Here is a 22,123-nt window from a genome sequence, read left to right on the forward strand (position 1 = left end):
TCCTGAGCTAAGACAGTTTGTTATACTGTTAGCTGCTAACATTAAGTTTCTTGATCGCCAGACCAAAGAAAGATAGACTACTTATGCAACAGAATGTGCACCAAGAAGTGTGAATTATGTAGGCAAGGGTATTGCATTATGGTAAATATGCCAATACAGAGGTTGTTTTTTTTTTTTTTTTACACATATGTGAGTGGATCAATGAATACTTGATCAAGAGAACTCATATGTTACACTGGACAGTGAATGTGCCCAAGTACAATAGGACATCAGATGTTGTCAGTATATGTAAAAGATTTATCAGAAATGATCAGCAGCACTGTAAGATTGTTCGCTGACAACACTGTTGTCTATAAGAAGGTACTGTCATTGAATGATTGTAAGGAAATGCTTACTTGATTTAGCGAAAGACAACTATCCTCAAATGTGGATAAATCGAGGATAATGCTTATAACAGGGAGAGAACCTGGTTGTTTCTGATTACCAGAGGAACGGTAAACATCATGAGCATGTCACATTATGTACAAATTAAAAAGTGACGTGAATTGGAAAGATCTCATAAACCAGTGTTAGGTTAGGTGACTGAAGGACTTAAGTTTGTTAGAATGGATCAAGAAAGAAATGCAATGCATATGTAAAATAAAACACATTCAAGATGCTACTGTAATCAGTTCTAGAATATTGTTCAGTGTATGGAGTACTGATGACATATGCATGACAATAGACATAGAGTGAACCCTTACACACTACTAAAACCAGAATGGCTTCTTGTAGTCCATACCTAAGTGCAGCAGAAATTCTTGGGAAACTTAAATGTGAATCCTTGATGGAAAGATAATATAATTTTCACAAAACTCTGTTGAGTGAGAGTTTTGAGAACCTGTCTTCCAGGAAGACTTGACCATTTCGCTGCCACCACCATATATCTCATGTGAAGGGAATGAGAATAAAGACAAGACAGAGTAGTGTGGTTGCAGTCAAATATTAACCATCATTTTTCCCTGGCTCAATATGCTAGTGGAATAGGACAGGAAATTGATAATTTTGGTAGAATATGCTCTCTGCCATGCGCTGCAAGTGGATCTCAAGAGTATGTGTGTAGATGTAAATAAAACATGAGTATTTACTCTAGAGGAGATATGGAAGTAGAAAGGAGCTTATTGATGATTTGCTTAACTGTCTTACGAGGTAATTGTTTATTTAATACTATGACCAGTGCCAGAAAATAGCAGTCCTTTGGAAATTACAGAGATGACCTAGTTTTTGATGATAGTAAATTATAATTAAGAAATTCTTTTGTAAGTTCTTTTTTGAAGTACAGTAAAAGACAAGTGGCAAAGTAGAAGCAGGATGTGGTTGGTAAAATTGTAATAATTGTAATTTTACAATCCTGACACATGCCATGGAAAATGGGTAATGAAAGGGGGGGGGGGGGAGATGCAAAATACAATATAGTGGGATGAAACCTTGAGAAATAGTATTACAGAGACAAAATAGGACTCAGGGCTTAGATGATACTAGATATGTCAGGCACATAAAGGAGAAGAGATTACCCAGGAAGGTACACAAGATGAAAGGGCAGGGGAAAAAGGCTAAGAGACAGGTGGTTAAAAGGAATGGAGGACAGCGTACAAAAGAAATTGGAAGACTAAATCAGTAAAGTGTGAAATTCAGTCCTTACCTCCTGAAAGTTATCTGAATTTATGAGCCAAGAGAGCCAAGAAAACACACACTGCTATAACCCTATAATATGCAGATAAGCGCCACGGCACCAGACTGCAGGTGCGTTACATTTTAAATATTCATCTGCGTGTGCTGGCCACTAGAGAGGCCACCTCTGATTGACCTCATGGCTTGTTCACACAGCACAGCACCAGCCACACTGTCTACCAGAGCTCTCCATTTTGTAAGCCCTGTGCTGCAGGCACTCGCCCTTATATTGTGGTCAGATCTACAGTCAGCAACTGCTTGTGTCCGTACCTGTTTTGTTTCCAAGTTTGTGCTTGTGCTCTGAACTGCTGTTCACTTGTATATGGATGAAGAATAAATTTTGGTTAATTATGACAATGCTTTTGTTTGTATCCTCCAGTACGATAAAATTGGAAACGATTGTGGTGTTCCGTCTATCGGTTCATCTGTCCATGGAGGCAGTGTTTCAATCTCTCCTCAAGCAGCAGCACAACAGCAGGCTCTTAGGATTGCTACCAGGAACTTAGTCAGCCACATTGACTAAGCAGACTTCCATGCCATCAGCATACCTGCCACCTTTTTCCCCTTACAATGATGCAGCCAAAGACTGGGAGGCTTACAAGAAGCGACTTTGACAACACTTCCTCACTTTTGGTGTCACTAACACAAACATGTGTAAGGCATTGATCCTTTCTTGGATTTATCTTCGGGTCTACCAGCTGTTGTACTAGTTACCACTGCACCAAGAATGTGTACCACTTCCATTCAACAAAATGTGTAAGTAGTTGTCCAATTATTATCATAAGCACACACATCATTGCAGTACATGTAGAGTTCTATCTTTGTCATAAACAGCTCCACCAGTCTACCAGACTTAGCCGCAATTCAGTTTGTTATTGACGCTCTACACGATTCTTGTGCTGATTCTATGGTCCGTGATGCCATCATTTGGATGGCTCCTGAGTAGGACGTGCATCAACAGGCACTGCAGTTCGAGGATCTGTCTTTGGCTGAAGTGTGAAATATTGCTCAATCTCCTTAGTAATCTCATCTGCTGGTGATCAGAATGAGGCTTGATGTGACACCCCCACAGTGGCTCCTGTTCCTGGTAGTCAGGTGTCGGTAAGTTCAAGCGGACAGCCATATAAACATGATCTCTGTGCTGCACTGGACAGCCATGTGCTAAACAACCGCCACAGCAACAGCAGTGCTTTGTGCTCCCATATTGTCCATAGTATTTCGTGCAAAATGACAGGGCCATGTGCCCGAAGTACTGGGTGACTTGCAACAACTGTAGGAAAAAAGACATACAGGATCTGTGTGTCATTCCCAACCCCTTCCTGCAGTCACGGGCATGGGTGTTAATTGTGTGTCTCCAGTGCTTACGGGTCACAACAACAAACTGTTTATCGAGTGTGAGTGATGGACAGATTGCTCAGACTATAAATGGATCTGGGTGCAGCCATGACTTGACTGGACTTGCAAACTAGTGTGGATTTGGGATGACTGGTGTTGTCTCTTGTTGCTTAACCTATGGTAAATTACAAGAAGCAGCTACTCCAATTTTGGGGAAATTTACAGCACCCACTATGTATAAATCTGTGGTTTATTCCTGGAACAATGTTGTTTTTGTAGTGATTGATGCTGGTACCAAAGATTTGTTCATCTGGATTCTTCCATTTTTTTGGGTTTTCCATTTTGAATACAATGCACATGGTTTCTGACCATGTTCCCTGCCAGTAGTTACATTCTCTGTGTTCAGAGTTCTCGTCTCTCTTATCAGATATGTTAGGATATGTCACCAATTTTGTGTATCACATTATCCTGAAGCCTACAGCACAGCCACCCTTTTTCCATGTGTGCCCTATTCCAGACTCTTTGTGTTATCAAGTGAAATAAAACATGGAAAGGCTGACTTCATTGTGTGTCGTACAGCCTATTACATCGTAGTGGTCTACCCCGCTCATGATTGTTAAAAAACTGACTATACAGATTCACCCCTCCAACAATTTTAGTTAACACTCAATCTGTCCCAGACAAGTTGTTTGCTAAACTCGCTGGAGGCCAGCTTTTCTACAAAATTGGTTTGTCTTAAGCCTATTTATCACTTTCATTAAATGTGGATTCTAAACAGCTCCTTGTGGTTAACATGCCCTATGGGTTACAGCAATATCAGCAACTCCAGTTTGGTGTGGCTAGTATCCCACTGATCTTTCAGTACTTTTTACAACTGACAATGTCCAAGGGAGCGCATAAACTATTTTGACGACATTGTCATGATGGGTGCATCCATGGAAGAATGTTTACATAACCCTCCTTGTTCATAGTCTTATATACTGCAGGGTTGAAGCGTGACTTGGACATGTTACACTTTTTTCAGCCATACCTTGTGTATTTGGGGTTTGAGGTTTATCAGTATGGTGTTATGCCTTTACATTGTCATGTTGTTGCAGTTACAGTTCTGCATTACCCTACAAATGTCAAAGAACAGTAGCAATTTTTGATTAAAATCACTTACTAGCACAAATTTATTCCGTAACCTGGTTGTGCTACAGATGCCTCTCATTGTGGATTCAGTGCCATTCTCGCACATTGATATGAGGATGGTTCTTAAAGTCTGACACATTATGCATTAAAAATGCTCAACTCCATTCAGTAGTGCTACTCCAATTTGAAAATAAAGCGCTTGCTTTTGTCTATGTACTCAAAAAGTTTCATGTGTTCTTGTGTGGGTCCCAGTTCGACCTCATTACTGATCACAAGCCCTTGGTTTCTTCTTTAATCCTTCTGCTTTGTTGTCCGACAAAGCAGCACATTGCCTCTGGGATTGGGCCTTGTTTCTGTCTCACTACAACTATGAAATACATTTTTGGCCTGCCACACAGTGCCGGTGCCGATGTGCTGCACCAGCTTCTGACGGGGCCGGATCATACTATTGATCGGGATGAACTCCTGCGCTTTCACTTAGGCGTTGAGGCACAATACACAATGGAAGGGTTATGAGCTTCTGGATTGCAGCTGTTATTGCTGGTATTGCTGCTGATCCGATTTTGTGTCAAGTTGTTCTCGTTCAAGCACCTTTTTGCACAACTATTTTGCTGCCATTCATTGCTGGTTGCTATTTGATGATGATGTCCTCTTATCTAAGGATGTGCTCTCGCCTAGGGTTCTGATACTGGCCACCCTCTGGCGATATGTGCTTCAGCTCCTACATCAGGGACATTGGAGGGTATCGCGTACCAAGTTATTGGCCTGTCTCACTCACATTGGCTTGTCATTGATGGTGACTGTGTACATCTTGTTGCGGCCTGCTCTCAATTTCGTACACAAAAGGAGGCACCACAGGCTCAGTCTCTCCATGGTCTGCAATGCAGTGTCTTTGAAAACATATCCATGTTGATTTCCTGAGACCCTTCCTAAATTCTTCCTCGCCATTGGTTGTCACTGCTTCACATGTTATCCGCTCTCCTTATATGTCACAGCTATGATTCAGGCCTACTCCAATTTTGTTTTTTTCTATTGAAGGATTGCGTGATATATTTATGGCAGATAATGATCCACAATTTGTCTCTCGGGTATTCTAGGATTTTTGCGCCCCTAAATGAATTTGCTACAGGAGAGTCCATTCGAGATGATCTATGATTGCCAGCCACGCTTTCTCCTGCATCTGCTTATGCAGATAAGCCGTTGCTGCCTCCTTCCTCTGCACCTGGCCTTGTAGGATGTCCCTTCTGAACGGACAGAACTACCCTCCTTGTTGATGTCGCCGCCTCCTGCCTCTCTTCTCTCCTCTGGGGTCCAGCTCCTCACGCCTCGCCCCCTCCAACACCTGTTGCTGGGCCTTCCCACAAAGCTTTACTGCCACCAGCAATTTCGCTGCCAGTGTAGCCAGTGCCTTCACCTTGGCACAGTTCCACCACTTGGAGAAGCTGGATGTCGAGATGCTGCCACCATTGCTTTTACACAGTCTCCCTGATGCCCCATCAGCATAACACTTATTCTTTATAGTAATTTAATAAATATTTTTAGAGGGGGGACTGGGAGTAGGGGAGGGGAGAAGGACGTGCTATAAATCTGTGCGTAGAACTTGAATACAAATCGTGGCACCAAGCAGCTGGTGTGCTACGCTTCGAATATTCAGCCAACAGCATCCATGTGGGCCGGCCATCAGAGACCACCTGCAATGGGCCAGATGACTTTTGCACACAGGATGTCATTCTCCGTGCTATCTACCAGAGCCCTCGTCTTTATTAAGTGCAGTGCAGCAGGCACTCTCCCTCTATTTTGTTGTTACTGATTCTCAGCAGCTGCATATTATCAGTGCCTGAATTGTTTCTGTGTTTGTGTCTGTTTGTAGTTGTAGTTTGCTTGTATATGGAAGAAGAATAAACTTCAGTTCATTGTGGCCATTCAGTTGTTTGTGTTTTACAGTATGATAGAAGAATTTAAGGCAGTAACCAAATAAATAATTAATTTTATCCTTGCTTATATGTACAATTTGTTTTATGACCCAGAGTATCTTACTTTGAATATTGCAAACAGTTAAATTTATGATCACTATCCATGTAACACATCCATTTCAGAGCTGTGTAGCTTCCGGACTTAGTTTTTTGAAGGATGAAACTGAAATTAGGTACTGTTGGAGACTGCAAACATGTAAGATTTATCACTACCTGTGAATGAAACAGAAAAATATGACTGCACATGATATGATACATAGATCATAAAAAGAAAATAGTGGCAAAAATACTGCTTGCAAAACTTTCTATAAAGGCAACTGCACATGCTCATTTTGAATTTTTATAGTAAGTCGACAGGCATTTGAGGCAAATTTACTTGGTTAATGTGATATTGTTACATATGTAATGGCAAAAAGATTCGCTGAATTTATTGTGTAATACATGGAATGCTATTTCACATAATATTTTTGTAGTAGTCCCCTGCATGTAATTTGATTTCTTGGATAATAATTGAATAACAGAATTTGATTATATAGCATACATTACAAATTGTACAGATCCAAAAATTCTAAATTTACCTCATGTTAGTACTTACTTGTCTCACTCTTTCAACATATTCTTAAAAGGCATAATTTTCTATTTGCACTTGTTAGTATTAAATGGTCTTGTAATTATTGTTTATCTTCTGATTGCTTTGGCAGATAGTGACACAGGATCTGGTGCTCGTGATCCATTGTTATCTGGTGGTTCAGTGGGTGGTTCTGGTGATTGCAGTCATGATGATGATGATTCAGATCCCCCAGCAATAGTTGTGTACATTGTCGATCCTTTCACCATTGGAAGAGACAGTCCAGACCTTCAGCGCCTCTCCTGCTTGGGCTTATTGAGATGCTTCATTGCTGTGCAAAGCAATGTGCCAGAGAATATGCGCAATAATATAACTGTGCAGGTAAATTGTGTAAAAAGAAAACCTATTTTTATTAAATATGAGTAGAAAAATCTTACAAGGCTTATAGGTGCAATCAAAGAGTGACACTTTCTGTGAGAGGGTACAACAATAAATGTTTTTTGGTAGTATGTAGATGCTTACTTCTTTTGTGTATTAGAGATCCTTTGTTCTTGAAGTATTATTTCCACAGTCAGTGTACTCTTGGGTCGCAGATTTGACTTGTACTTCTATTATGTGCCTTTTTGGCAGTTCTTAATAAAATTTCTGGAAAAATGGTTATTCGCTGTAAGCAGTTTCAACCATTAACCACTCGCTGCCATCTCCATATAAAAATATTGATGTGATGACACAATCAGATCGTAACATGTTGAGGTATTCTCTTTGTTTATATCCATAGAAATTGTTTTAATCATTGAGGGGGTGAAATTGCTTGTAGCTTCATAATAAATGGTCTAGTTAGAGTTTCTACTTCCTGGATGAGTAAACAATAACTATTATGTGCATAGATATATGCAACGTCAGAGGTGAGACACTATATTTGGATCACTCCCCTCCATAGAATTACATCAATACTATTCGCAAATGCCATATATTGCTACTCATCATTTAGTGTTGTGTTCATTTCTTCATTCATTGACCAATCCATGTGACAGATTATGATCATCAGTGGGCAGGCGATCATGTATTTCCTTACCAATTATCATCAGCCACTAAATAATGCTGCTAAAAAACAAATTTATCACATGCACTGGATCACATCATCATTAACTTCTGAGAATATATTGTATAAAATATATAAAACATTGCTGTTTGTTCCTAAGACCTGACAGAGGATATAGCTTTACTGTTCCGACATTTTTCATCTTTGACGGTGCAGATGGGCCTGGAGATGAGTTTCACTTATTTGAGATACCTGTAGCTAACTAAATTGTTCTCTTGCCTTACAAATGGACCTCAATCCACACATATCTCTCACACACAAATGGAATTTGTAGAGGAGAATGTGTTGTTCCCACGGATATATCTCTCCTCCCTCACTCTATCTTCTGCCCTATACTCCCCTCCACCCCACCCCACCCCACCTCCTCCCCTTCTTACTCTGTATGTCTACGTATGTATCTTCTCTGCCCTCTTCTTTTCCCCAACCCTCTCATGCACACACAACATTTTCACCTTTTAAGAAACCACTTTGCTTATCGTTAACTTACTGTATAATTTCATTGTTCTTTTTTGCAGTATTTTTATCCACAGAAATGTGGAACTCACATGTTATGACCACAGACTTAAATATCTTCCTCTAAAAATTATAGCACTTTCTTAAAAAAATATTGTTGTTCAATGAAATCAGTGTGACTGCAATACCTGTGAACTGCTGAGTTCCATGAAGTTTTATAACAGTGTGGCCAAAAATGCAAAATCCTTGCTGTTGGTGGGGAGGCTTGCGTGCCTCAGTGATACAGATGGCTGTACTGTAGGTGCAACACAACGGAGGGGTATCTGGTATCTGAAGAGGGGCAGCAGCATTTTCAGTAGTTGCAGGAGACAGTGTGGATGATAGACTGATCTGGCCTTGCAACACTAACCAAAACAGCCTTTCTGTGCTGGTACTGCAAACGGCTGAAAGCAAGGGGAAACTACAGCCATAATTTTCCCGAGGGCATGCAGCTTTACTGTATGGTTAAATGATGATGGCGTCCTCTTGGGTAAAATATTCCGAAGGTAAAATAGTCCCCCATTCGGACCTTCATGTGGGGACTACTCAAGAGGACGTGGTTATCAGGAGAAAGAAAACTGGCGTTCTACGGATCGGAGCGTGGAATGTCAGATCCCTTAATCAGGCAGGTAGGTTAGAAAATTTAAAGAGGGAAACGGATAGGTTAAAGTTAGATATAGTGGGAATTAGTGAAGTTCAGTGGCAGGAGGAACAAGACTTTTGGTCAGGTGAATACAGAGATTTAGGAACCAGGCTTTAAATTGTAAGACATTTCCAGGGGCAGATGGGGACTCTGACCACAATCTATTGGTTATGAACTGAGGATTAAAACTGAAGAAACTGCAAAAAGGTGAGAATTTAAGGAGATGGGACCTGAATGAACTGACTATTCAGAGGTTGTACAGAGTTTCAGGGAGAGCATAAGGGAACAATTGACAGGAATGGAGGAAAGAAATACAGTAGAAGAAGAATGGGTAGCTCTGAGGGATGAAGTGGTGAAGGCAGCAGAGGATCAAGTAGGTAAAAAGACGAGGGCTAGTAGAAATCCTTGGGTAACAGAAGAAATATTGAATTTAATTGATGAAAGGAGAAAATATAAAAATGCAGTAAATGAAGCAGGCAAAAAGGAATACAAATGTCTTAAAAATGAGATAGACAGGAAGTGCAAAATGGCTAAACAGGGATGGCTAGAAGACAAATGTAAGGATATAGAGGCTTATCTCACTTGGGGTAAGATAGGTACTGCCTACAGGAAAATTAAAGAGACCTTTGGAGAAAAGAGAGCCGCTTGTATGCATATCAAGAGCTCAGATTGAAACCCAGTTCTAAGCAAAGAAGGGAAAGCAGAAAGGTGGAAGGAGTATATAGAGGGTCCATACAAGGACAATGTACTTGAGGACAATATTATGGAAATGGAAGAGGATGTAGTTGAAGATGAAATGGGAGATACGAAATTGCGTGAAGAGTTTGACAGAGCACTGAAAGACCTGAGTCGAAACAAGGACCCAGGAGTAGACAACATTCCATTGGAACTACTGACGGCCTTGGGAGAGGTAGTCCTGACAAAACTCTACCATCTGGTGAGCAAGATGTACGAGACAGGCGAAATACCCTCAGACTTTAAGAATAATATAATAATTCCAATCCCAAAGAAAGCACATGTTGACAGATGTGAAAAGTTTAATAAGTCATAGCTACAAAATACTAACACGAATTCTTTCAAGATGAATGGAAAAACTGGTAGAAGCTGACCTTGGGGAAGATCAGTTTGGATTCTGTAGAAATGTTGGAACACGTGAGGCAGTACTGACCTTACAACTCATCTTAGAAGCTAAATTAAGGAAGGGCAAACCTATGTTTCCAGCATTTGTAGACTTAGAGAAAGCTTTTGACAATGTTGGCTGGAATACTCTCTTTCAAATTCTGAAGGTGGCAGGGGTAAAATACAGGGCATGAAAGGCTATTTACAATTTGTACAGAAAGAGTCGAGGGACATGAAAGGGAAGCAGTGGTTGGGAAGGGAGTGAGACAGGGTTGTAGCCTCTCCCCCATGTTATTAAATCTGTATAATGAGCAAGCAGTAAAGGAAACAAAAGAAAAATTCTGAGTAGGTATTAAAATCCATGGAGAAGAAATAAAAACGTTCACCGATGACATTGTAATTCTGTCAGAGACAGCAAAGGATTTGGAAGAGCAGTTGAACAGAATGGACAGTGTCTTGAAAGGCGGATATAAGATGAACATCAACAAAAGCAAAACGAGGATAATGGAATGTAGTCGAATTAAGTCGGTTGATGCTGAGGGATTAGGTTAGGAAATGAGACACTTAAAGTAATAAAGGAGTTTTGCTATTTGGGGAGCAAAATAACTGATGATGGTCGAAGTAGAGAGGATATAAAATGTAGACTGGCAATGGCAAGGAAAGCATTTCTGAAGAAGAGAAATTTGTTAACTGCAACTGCTGTGTTTGGATGCAGGCTGAGTTGGCGTCCCTTTGCTCCCAGCTTCAGGCAGTGTTGGCTTTGGTCACACAGCTTGAGGCTGTTGCCAATGGGCATCACTGTGGTGGTCCGGATGGGGGTTCGTCGGGGACGGCCACCTTGTCCCACGCATCCCCCGATCGGACTAAGACTGTGGCTGCCTGGGATACTGTCCACATTGAGGCTGATCCCTCACCTGTGGTAGAGTGGGAGGTCGTCTCGAGGTGTGGCAGGGGGCGAAAGACATTCCTGAGGGCTGAACGGAAGGCCTCTCCAGTGTGTCTGACAAACCGGTTTCAGGCTCTGTATCAGGCTGATACTGATCTTCGGCCGGAGATGGCTGCTTGTCCTGTTCCAGAGGTTGCCCCTCAGTCTGCAAGATCTGGGCATTCGCAGAGGGTGGGTTTACTGGTAGTTGGGAGCTCCAACGTCAGGCGCGTAATGGGGCCCCTTAGGGATATGGCAGCAAGAGTGGGGAAGAAAACCAATGTGCACTCCGTGTACATACCGGGGGGAGTCCATTCCAGATGTGGAAAGGGTCCTTCCGGACGCCATGAAGGGTACAGGGTGCACCCATCTGCGGGTGGTCACTCATGTCGGCACCAGTGATGTGTGTCGCTATGGATCGGAGGAAATCCTCTCTGACTTCCGGCGGCTATCTGATTTGATGAAGAGTGCCAGTCTCACTAGCGGGATGAAAGCAGAGCTCACCATCTGCAGCATAGTCGACAGGACTGACTGCGGACCTTTGGTACAGAGCCGAGTGGAGGGTCTGAATCGGAGGCTGAGACGGTTCTGCGACCGTGTGGGCTCCAGATTCCTCGACTTGTGCCATAGGGTGGTGGGGTTTCGGGTTCCGCTGGATAGGTCAGGAGTCCACTACACGCAGCAAGCGGCTACACGGGTAGCAGGGGTTGTGTGGCGTGCACTGGGCCGGTTTTTAGGTTAGGTGGCCTCGGGCAAGTACAGAAAGGGCAACAGCCTCAAAGGGTGCGGGGCAAAGTCAGGACATGCGGGGACCAAGCAGCAATTGGTATTGTAACTTCAAGCGCTGATAGAAAGCACTGAAGCTGGAATTGTTATAGGTACAGAAAGCTAGCTGAAGCCAGAGATAAATTCAGCGAAAATTTTTGCAAAGCCACAGATGGTGTTTAGAAAGGATAGATTGCATGCAACCGGTGGTGGAGTGTTTATCGCTGTTAGTAGTAGTTTATTCTGGAGTGAAGTAGAAGTGGATAGTTCCTGTGAAATATTATGGGTGGAGGCTACACTCAACAACCAAGCTAAGTTAATAATTGTCTCCTTTGACCGACCTCCTGACACAGCAGCATTAGTGGCAGAACAACTGAGAAAAAATTTGGAATACATTTCACACAAATTATAGTCTTACGTGGAGATTTCAATTTACCAGATATAGACTGGGACACTCAGATGTTTGGGACGGGTGGTAGGGACAGAGCATCGAGTGACATTGTACTGAGTGTACTATCCGAAAATTACCTCGAGCAATTAAACAGAGAACCGACTCGTGGAGATAACATCTTGGACCTACTGATAACAAACAGACCCGAACTTTTCGACTCTGTAAGTGCAGAACAGGGAATCAGTGATTGTAAGGCTGTTGCAACATCCCTGAAAATGGAAGTAAATAGGAATATTAAAAAAAGAGGAAGGTTTATCTGTTTAGCAATAGAAGGCAGATTTCAGACTACCTAACAGATCAAAACGAAAATTTCTGTTCCAACACTGACAATTTTGAGTGTTTATGGAAAAAGTTTAAGGCAATTGTAAAATGCGTTTTAGACAGGTACATGCCGAGTAAAACTGTGAGGGATGGGAAAAACCCACCGTGGTTCAACAACAAAGTTAGGAAACTACTGCGAAAGCTGAGAGAGCTTCACTCCAAGTTTAAACTCAGCCAAAACCTCTCAGACAAACAGAACATAAACTATGTCAAAGTTAGCGTAAGGAGAGCTATGCGTGAAGCGTTCAGTGAATTCGAAAGTAAAATTCTATGTACCGACTTGACAGAAAATCCTAGGAAGTTCTGGTCTTACGTTAAATCAGTAAGCGGCTCGAAACAGCATATCTAAACACTCCGGGATGACGAAGGCGTTGAAACAGAGGATGACACGTGTAAAGCTGAAATACTAAACACCTTCTTCCAAAGCTGTTTCACAGAGGAAGACCCCACTGCAGTTCCTTTTCTAAATCCTCGCACAGACAAAAAAATGGCTGACATCAAAATAAGTGTCCAAGGAATAGAAAAGCAGCTGGAATCACTCAACAGAGGAAAGTCCACTGGACCTGACGGAATACCAATTCGATTCTACATAGAGTACGCGAAAGAACTTGCCCCCTTCTAACAGCCGTATACCGCAAGTCTCTATAGGAACAGAAGGTTCCAAATGATTGGAAAAGAGCACAGGTGGCCCCAGTCTTCAAGAAGAGTCGTCGAGCAGATGCGCAAAACTATAGACCTATATCTCTGACGTCGATCTGTTGTAGAATTTTAGAACATGTTTATTGCTCGAGTATCGTGTCGTTTATGGAAACCCAGAATCTACTCTGTAGGAATCAACATGGATTTTGGAAACAGCGATCGTGTGAGACCCAACTCTCTTTATTTGTTCATGAGACCCAGAAAATATTAGATACAGGCTCCCAGGTAGATGCTATTTTCCTTGACTTCCGGAAGGTGTTCAATACAGTTCCGCACTGTCACCTAATAAATAAAGTAAGAGCCTACGGAATATCAGACCAGCTGTGTGGCTGGATTGAAGAGTTTTTAGCAAACAGAACACAGCATGTTGTTATCAATGGAGAGACGTCTACAGATGTTAAAGTAACCTCTGGCGTGCCACAGGGGAGTGTTATCGGACCATTGCTTTTCACAATATATATAAATGACCTAGTAGATTGTGTCAGAAGTTCCATGCGGCTTTCCGCGGATGATGCTGTTGTATACAGAGAAGTTGCAGCATTAGAAAATTGTAGCGAAATGCAGGAAGATCTGCAGCAGATAGGCACTTAGTGCAGGGGTGGCAACTGACCGTTAACGTAGACAAATGTAATGTATTGCGAATACATAGAAAGAAGGATCCTATATTGTATGATTATATGATAGCAGAATAAACACTGGTAGCAGTTACTTCTGTAAAATATCTGGGAGTATGCTTGCAGAACGATTTGAAGTGGAATGATCATATAAAATTAATTGTTGGTAAGATGGGTACCAGGTTGAGATTCATTGGGAGAGTCCTTAGAAAATGTAGTCCATCATCAAAGGAGGTGGCTTACAAAACACTCGTTCGAGCTATACTTGAGTATTGCTCATCAGTGTGGGATCCGTACCAGATCGGGTTGATGGAGGAGATAGAGAAGATCCAAAGAAGAGCAGCGCGTTTCGTCATAGAGTTATTTGGTAAGCATGATAGCGTTACGGAGATGTTTAACAAACTTAAGTGGCAGATTCTGCAAGAGAGGCGCTCTGCATCACGGTGTAGCTTGCTTGCCAGGTTTCGAGAGGGTGCGTTTCTGGATGAGGTATCGAATATATTGCTTCACCCCAACTTATACCTCCCAAGGAGATCACGAATGTAAAATTAGAGAGATTCGAGCGCGCACAGTGGCTTTCAGACAGTCGTTCTTCCCGCGAACCATACGCGACTGGAACAGAAAAGGGAGGTAATGACAGTGGCACTTAAAGTGCCCTCTGCCACCCACCGTTGGGTGGCTAGCAGAGTATAAATGTAGATGTAGATGTATAGCTTTAAGTGTCAGGAAGTCGTTTCTGAATGTATTTGTATGGAGTGTAGCCATGTATGGAAGTGAAACATTGACGATAAATAGTTGGGACAAGAAGAGAATTGAAGCTTTCGAAATGTGGTGCTACAGAAGAATGCTGAAGATTAGATGGGTAGATCACATAACTATTGAGGAGGTATTGAATAGAATTGGGGAGAAGAGGAGTTTGTGGCACAACTTGACAAGAAGAAGGGACCGGTTGGTAGGACATGTTCTGAGGCATCAAGGGATCACAAATTTAGCATTGGAGGGCAGCGTGGAGGGTAAAAATTGTAGAGGGAGACCAAGAGATGAATACACTAAGCAGATTCAGAAGGATGTATGTTGCACTAAGTACTGGGAGATGAAGAAGCTTACACAGGATAGAGTAGCATGGAGAGATGCATCAAACCAGTCTCAGGACTGAAGACCACAACAACAACAACAACAACAACATTAACATTCATTTAATTGCATTCTGTTTTTATTTTTTTACAGTTGTTATTAGGCTGTGAGTAGTGCAAGAAGTGACTGATTCTGAATTTGTGTACCCATACTATCACTTCATTGCTCAGTTGATGCCTAGAATCTTTAGCTGCTTTTTTATGCTTATTAAGACAAGATCACATATATTACTTGTTTTAAGTGTGTACTTGCCATTGGTTTTGTTACAGATAATATCTCTAGAAAGCATAGTGGAACTTGGGAAGATGGGTGATCACATCAAACACAATGATCAAATGAGAGCGCAGGCGTTCTCAGTATTTTCTCAATGCCGACGTCTGCTTACACATACATCAAATATAAAGTCATTAACTGGTTTTGGCACAGCAGCTATGGCTGATCTATTCTTGAAGAAAAAAGATGTGAGTTTTTGTTTTTATTTATTTTCATAGAACTTTGTGGTATACTTAGAAGCTGTAGTTGAATTTGAACAACTGTTTAGTAAACAGTAACCGAAAGCATTTGTTTTGCAGGAAAAGAACAGAGCTCCGTATCGTCTCTACACACCACCCTATGTTCTTGCACCAGTTAAGGAGAAAGCAGAATCAAATGAATCATTTGGCCAGTCTAGTGGAGAACAGTGTTCTGTGTTGTATGTGAGTTATTGTCTGTCTGAAGACCAACGCTGGTTGCTTACTGCAGCCACAGATGAGCGTGGTGAAATTTATGAAACGTCAGTAATAAACATTGATATTCCAAATAGAAGTCGAAGAAGAAAGGCATCTGCAAGGCGTGTAGGGCTTCAGAAACTTATGGACTTCATTTTGAGTGTAATGTCACAAAGTGTACAGTCGTGGCGGTTAGTGGTGGGTCGCATTGGCCGAATAGGACATGGAGAACTTAAAGGTAACATCTTTTTAAGATTTATTTTTAATTCATAATAAATGGAAATACTGTAAGCAAAGAACAATGATCCAGTGTTACTAAAATTACTCCTCTCATTGTTCTGTAGTTACATAAATCACAGTGTCTCAAATTAACAATGGTTTCAAATTGTTAATGATTAGTCTGGCATCAAATACATGAGCTGTTCGCAATTTGTATTACATTTCTAGATGCTGTTGACAGGAATAGATATAAAAAATTCTACACAAATACATGTCTAAAAATTGCTCATTTTATGTATTACAATTAGGACAAAACTTTTTTAAAATTGAGACTAATGATATAATTCTTAGATAGGTACATAGCAAGCTGCTCAATGAAATGACTACAGTATAGGTTGCACAAATTTCCCAATATGTTCTGACCACTAAGTTAAAAATACCAGATGTGTAGTGAATCAATTGTAACATTTCAATAACATGTACACGTCTGACTATAGCAGCTTCATAAATTAAATGCATCACCTAGTAGTAGTCTGAAGGAGTTGCACCTATGTCAAAGAAATTGATGGTATAATAGGGAACTTTGTCAAATATCATCTGTTGTCAAACAAATTTGATCAGATTTAGGGCCTCGCTGTAGATTTGATCAAAGAAGTCGGTTGTGTCCTATTCACTGCAATGTGACATGTTACCACGTGGAGCGCTAGCATTGCTGCAGCGTTTTGTCATTGTATTTTTATAAACATTGTCAGTAAATACAATTTGTGTGTACTGACAACCACAAAATTAATAGAGATGTACGAAGCTGATGAGGCGATTTACAGTGTGAGGCTGCCTGAATACAAAAATAGATTAAGAAGATTGGAGACCTGACCGGAACTAACCTAACCTAACTCTCTCCTGTAGCAAGGAATCGGAGTGTTAGGTGAGCCTGTCTCCTGCAGATATAGCAGTTATTGAGTGAGTATTGTGCTTTGTGATTTGAGGATACACTTCACTGAGCACATACTGAAATGTATACTCATCCATTCTTAAGTAATTGATGTACGACTTGACGTCCTCCACTATAAGCTCACGTACCAAGTTTTGTTGAATGCTTTTATCGTGTCGTCAAACCCCATGACTTCACCAAGGTACGTTTCCTTTTTTTTCCCCTTGCTTCTCTTCCGCATGTGCACACAGTGCAATTGTGGTACAGGCAACTGTTGCGGTTAATAACAAATTGTTGTTGTCAGCCATCTTGAACATTGACAAAAAAATATGACGACAGTGTAATACCCCTTTTTAGCGCCACATCAAAGATCTTTGTCAAATATTTTTGATGAATATTTGGTCAAATCTTTGACAAAGAAATTTGACAGTGTAATACCGGCCTTAGTTACGGCAGTCTGCTCCGGTGCAGTGTGCTGCGAACTGTGCACGTTGCACGTCAGTACGCTGATGTGCAGGTTACCTTATGTAAGCGTTACATAACAATATATTCCAAGATTTTACAAGTATTATAAACAACAATGCAATTTGGGATCATTCAAAAGATTCTTAATAATGTTATCATCATCATCATCATCATCATCAGTGTTCTGCCTAAAGGCAGGTTTTCACATGGTAGATCTCCACCCTGTCCAGTCTTCTGCTGTCCTCTTCAGGTCTGCATAATTTCCTCTTCCCTTTATGTCGCCTATCACCTCGTATCTCCTTCTTCCTCTCAGTCTTCTTCCACAAACCAATCCTTCCAAAGCATCTACTAGCAAGCACTCCCTTCTCAATGAATGTCCCAACCAGTTCTTTTTCCTTTCTCTTATAACCTTCAGCAGACATCTTCTCTCACCAACCCTTTCTAATACCCTTTCATTACTCACTCTTTCCATCCAGCTTATTCTCTTCATTCTCCTCCACATTCACATCTCAAATGCTTCTAACCTTTTTTCATCCTCTTGTCTCAGTGTCCATGTTTCTGCCCCGTATAGTGCCACACTCCAGACAAAACATTTGCCAAATCTTTTCCTTAGTCCTTTATCTAATTTTCCACATGAGTCTCCTCTTTCTGTCGAATGCCTCCTTTGCTATGGCAATTCAAGTTTTCACCTCCTGGTGACATCTCAAGTCTTCAGTTATTGTGCTTCCGAGATATTTAAATTCACTTACTTGGCTAATGGTAAATTGTCCTATTTTCATATTGGACAGTCTGTGTCTTGTGCTGATGACCATACTCTTTTGTTTTTGCTGTGTTTATTTGCATCCCATATTCCACACAAGCTTCATTCAGATCTTTGAGCATGTTATTCCTCTCTGCTCACTTTCTGCCACTAATACCATGTCATCAGCAAATCTTATACATTCTATTCTCTTTCCACCAATACATATTCCTCTTTTCCCATCTAAACTTTTCGCAATAATCTCTTCAAGGTATACGTTAAACAACAGTGGGGAAAGGCAACAACCTTGTCTAACACCTCGTCCAATGCTGCTTCCTTCTGACATTTCATTTCCAATCCTTATCCTTACTTTCTGGTGTAAATATAGATTCTGTATCAGTCGTCTCTCTTTCCAATCTACTCCTTTCCTCTTCAAGATATCCATCAGCTTGTTCCACTGAACTCTGTCAAACGCCTTTTCTAACTCTATAAAAACAGAAAAGATTTCTCTACCCTTTTCCATATGTCTTTCCCCTATAGTTCTTAGCAGGCCAATAGCATCTCTTGTTCCTTTTCCTCTTCTAAATCCGAACTGCTCCTCTGCAATACCTCTATCCAGCTTGCCATATAACCTTCTATTCAACACTCTCAGCAAGACTTTAGCTGTATGAGAAATTAGACTGATGGTCTGGTGGTCTTCACATTTTTTATTATTTCTCTCTTTCTCTATTGGTATAATAACTGTTGCAGCGAATTCCTCGGGCCATTCCCCTTTGTCATATATCTCGTTACAGAGGCAGACTATTTCTTTTCTTGCCTTGTTTCCCAGACTCTTCAACAGTTCTGCTGGCAAATCATCTATTCCACATGCCTTCCTATTCTTCATCTCCTTCAGCACCTTTTCTACTTCTGCTCCCAAGATGGCGAATCCCTTTCCATCTTCTGGCACATATTGCTCCGCTTCAACCTTAATTTCGCTTTGCATTTCATCCCCCTTATACAGACGTTCAATATATTCCTGCCAACTGTTCAAAACCTCCTGTGGTTCTTCTGCTAGAGTACCATCTGCTCTTTCTATTTTCATGTTATTCATCTTTGTTTAACGTTAAAAAACTATCTCACTAGCCAGTCTATACTTAATAATGTAATTCTGTATTATTTGAAAACAAGGGTCAACACACAAACCCACATTACAGTTTTTACACCTGTACTTAGATTCTTATCTTCTGTCATTTGCGCTGCAAACAACACACTTTCTATTTCTGTTTCCTTCTACCAATTTGTAAACCTAAGGAAAATGTCTTCCTGTTAATCTCAGTGTATGATTATTGCCTGTTGGATGTTGACATTTTATACTTCGATGATACTTTTCCAGTACTTCCGAAATTAACTGCAGTTGATATTTGGGAATGGATACTGGTTCTTTCGTCTTGTGTTTATAAAGGCAAGAGGCACTCCACATACAAATGTCCAACATATGAAAGAAATATTTGAGATACCATTTCAAAGATTTCTCTGTTGGTTCCACAGTGCTTATAACAATGTCAGATTTATATACGGCACCTATTGAATAGGCGTACAGGTTTTTGGATAACTACTTTCCCCCCACCGTTCTTGATTATTATATCAAAGTCACCCGAGTACATGGTAGAAAGCATATAGACTTATTTTTTATCCAGCCACTTTATGAGTAATAAATTTTGGTATGATCGAGACATTACCTGTCCTCTTTTTAATCGTTCATCAATGTTGTGCATTCCTTTCCTTCTCTTTCTTATGGTCCCGCATGCATTTGTGCAATTATTATGTAGCATTCTAAATAAAGCTCGACTAGTATACCAATTATTTACGTAAATGGTATGGCCCTAAGAAAACAGGGCTTCATAAGTGCTTCAACTATTGCTCCTGACTTTCCAATATCCATATTTTTGGTATCCACCAGGGTATATGGTAAGACATAAACAATTAAATCTTGTACAAATCCTGTCTCTCTGTCACAAAGAACAAAAGGTTTTATTCCAAATCTGTTTCTTTTGGACGGGATGTATTGTTTTGAAAGACAGCTGCCCTTTATATAACAGTTAACTTTTGTCTGTCCATGGCTTTTATAATGATTGAAATGATGGGCTGATTTTTTTTGTAATAAATCAGTGACGTTCTGTATTTTGTACAAACGATCATTGGTAGAACCGACATCATGATTGAAATGTAGCATTTGTAATCATTTGAAATAACGGTCTTCTCCAAAAATATTGCTACACGGAAGTTTGCCTTTACTGCAATACTGAACCAAAGATAGTTTCTTGCTGTGCATTGTTAAAAATGATTTAGCAGACAGTATAGTTCGGCTACTCCAGTTCTTTCTGAATTGTCTATGTTACTATTATATTTCCGAAACCAATAGTGATTTGTTTCATTTAAAATTAATTCTATGAGATCTTCAGATAAGAAAAGCTGAAAGTGATCTAAGAGTTTTGCTGATCTAGTTATGTTTACTTTAATCCCTGAATTTTCTGATGCAAAATTGTGTACTTTAGACACGAATATTTCTGATGTCCTTAGTTCACCGTCACTTTTAATGAGTTAAATATTCTCTGCTTCTCATTCTGAAGTACTACATACAGCTTTTCTCTTCTTATTTTTTGTACGTGATGCAACAATATGTTGATTTTTATTTTCTAAATCAGTGAGTCTGTTAGTGAATAAAATTGTTTTTGAACTCCTCTGTAGCATTCTAAAAGGGAGGTAAAATATTTTATAAAACTAACTAAACTTAGCCACAAATACAATTTTCAAATTAATGTTATGAACCCTGAAAGAATTAATAACTGTTTTCCAGTGTCCTGTAATGCTTGAAGAATGATTTATGTTGACGCCTTCTGTATATGTTGCTCGTACATGCACATCAGTGTGTAGATGCTGGCAAACTGCAGCGCTCACACACAGAGCAACACATGGATGCCAGCTAAGTATGGCGCTCGTAATGAAAGGGTTAAATGTTGGTGGGGAAATCTCAAATGGAATTGACTAAATGGGTTGATTTGCCACTGTGCTGACATCACCTTTCTTCATGAATTTTCATTGGCACAACTTCGAATAACAAAACCTATAAAAGTTGCACAATGCTTCAGTGTAACTATACCCCCGCCGGCGAAACATTGCACTTGACAGTTCGCTTTTTGTCTAGTTAGGTTGGCTATACTGTAATAGCGATGTTGCAACAGCAGCCTCTATACACACAGCAGACGATACAGTTTTCCGTCCCGTCTCGTAAATGCAAGCAATTGAGCAATTACAATGTATATAAAAACTCGTTTTTAGTTGTACTACAATGACAGGAAGTAAACAACCGTATAATAATGCACGTAAAAGCATAACAATGCGCACCCTTTCGATAACGGAGCAAAGAAATACAAAAAACAAGCATCTGACGACTGGTACTTTAAAATCAATAATGTACGTAGTTTACAAAATAAATAATAACCGAAATTGCAATAAATAACCAATATTAGAATTTTTTCACTCACCAATTTACAGCGATAATGGCGCAATTCCATCCAGCTCGCCATCGTCACTGTTGTCCAATTCATCGCTAAAACCGTCTTCATCGTCGTCATCGGCAAGACAAATCATTAATTGTTCATGGCCACTGATAATGCCTTCTATTGTCTGTGCTGCTCGTATAAGCTTCTCGACGTGCTCTACTTTCTTTCTCCATGAGGCTGCATCCACAGTCACAAGAGCTTCACGCAACAGCTTTTCCACCTCTGTTATTGTAAAGGACTTGTTGTTGTTCCTTACATACATTTTTACGTCACTCCATACTAACTCAATAGGGTTGAAATGGCAGTGATATGGTGGCAGCCTTATTACAGTATGACCCTGCTCCTTGGCAATTTAGTCTACTACGTATGTAGGTGTCGTAGGCTTATTTTCTTTAACAAGAGAATATAACAGAACCTTTGTCATACCCATATCCGCTCAATATTTCGAGCCTGTAACCACTGCACCATAACTTCTTTCCGATCATTTGTAGTTGGGGCTTTGTTCTGTATCACCGAATGATATGGAGCATTGTCC

At 40.5% G+C, this 22,123-nt stretch overlaps 1 protein-coding gene across 4 annotated transcripts in view; it reads left to right on the forward strand.

Annotated features, from left to right (window-relative positions):
- The window catches only part of LOC126336805 (mediator of RNA polymerase II transcription subunit 13), a 202,188-nt gene that overhangs the window by 164,360 nt on the left and 15,705 nt on the right, over positions 1–22,123 (forward strand). For all 4 annotated transcript variants that reach the window (XM_050000847.1, XM_050000856.1, XM_050000866.1 and 1 more), the window contains 3 exons: positions 6,851–7,098; positions 15,252–15,443; positions 15,555–15,927. In XM_050000847.1, coding sequence (XP_049856804.1) covers positions 6,851–7,098; positions 15,252–15,443; positions 15,555–15,927 — 813 coding nt within the window. The remainder of the gene's footprint in view (positions 1–6,850; positions 7,099–15,251; positions 15,444–15,554; positions 15,928–22,123) is intronic.

Source organism: Schistocerca gregaria, chromosome 1 (genome assembly GCF_023897955.1).
Source record: "Schistocerca gregaria isolate iqSchGreg1 chromosome 1, iqSchGreg1.2, whole genome shotgun sequence".
Taxonomy (NCBI): Eukaryota; Metazoa; Arthropoda; class Insecta; order Orthoptera; family Acrididae; genus Schistocerca; species Schistocerca gregaria.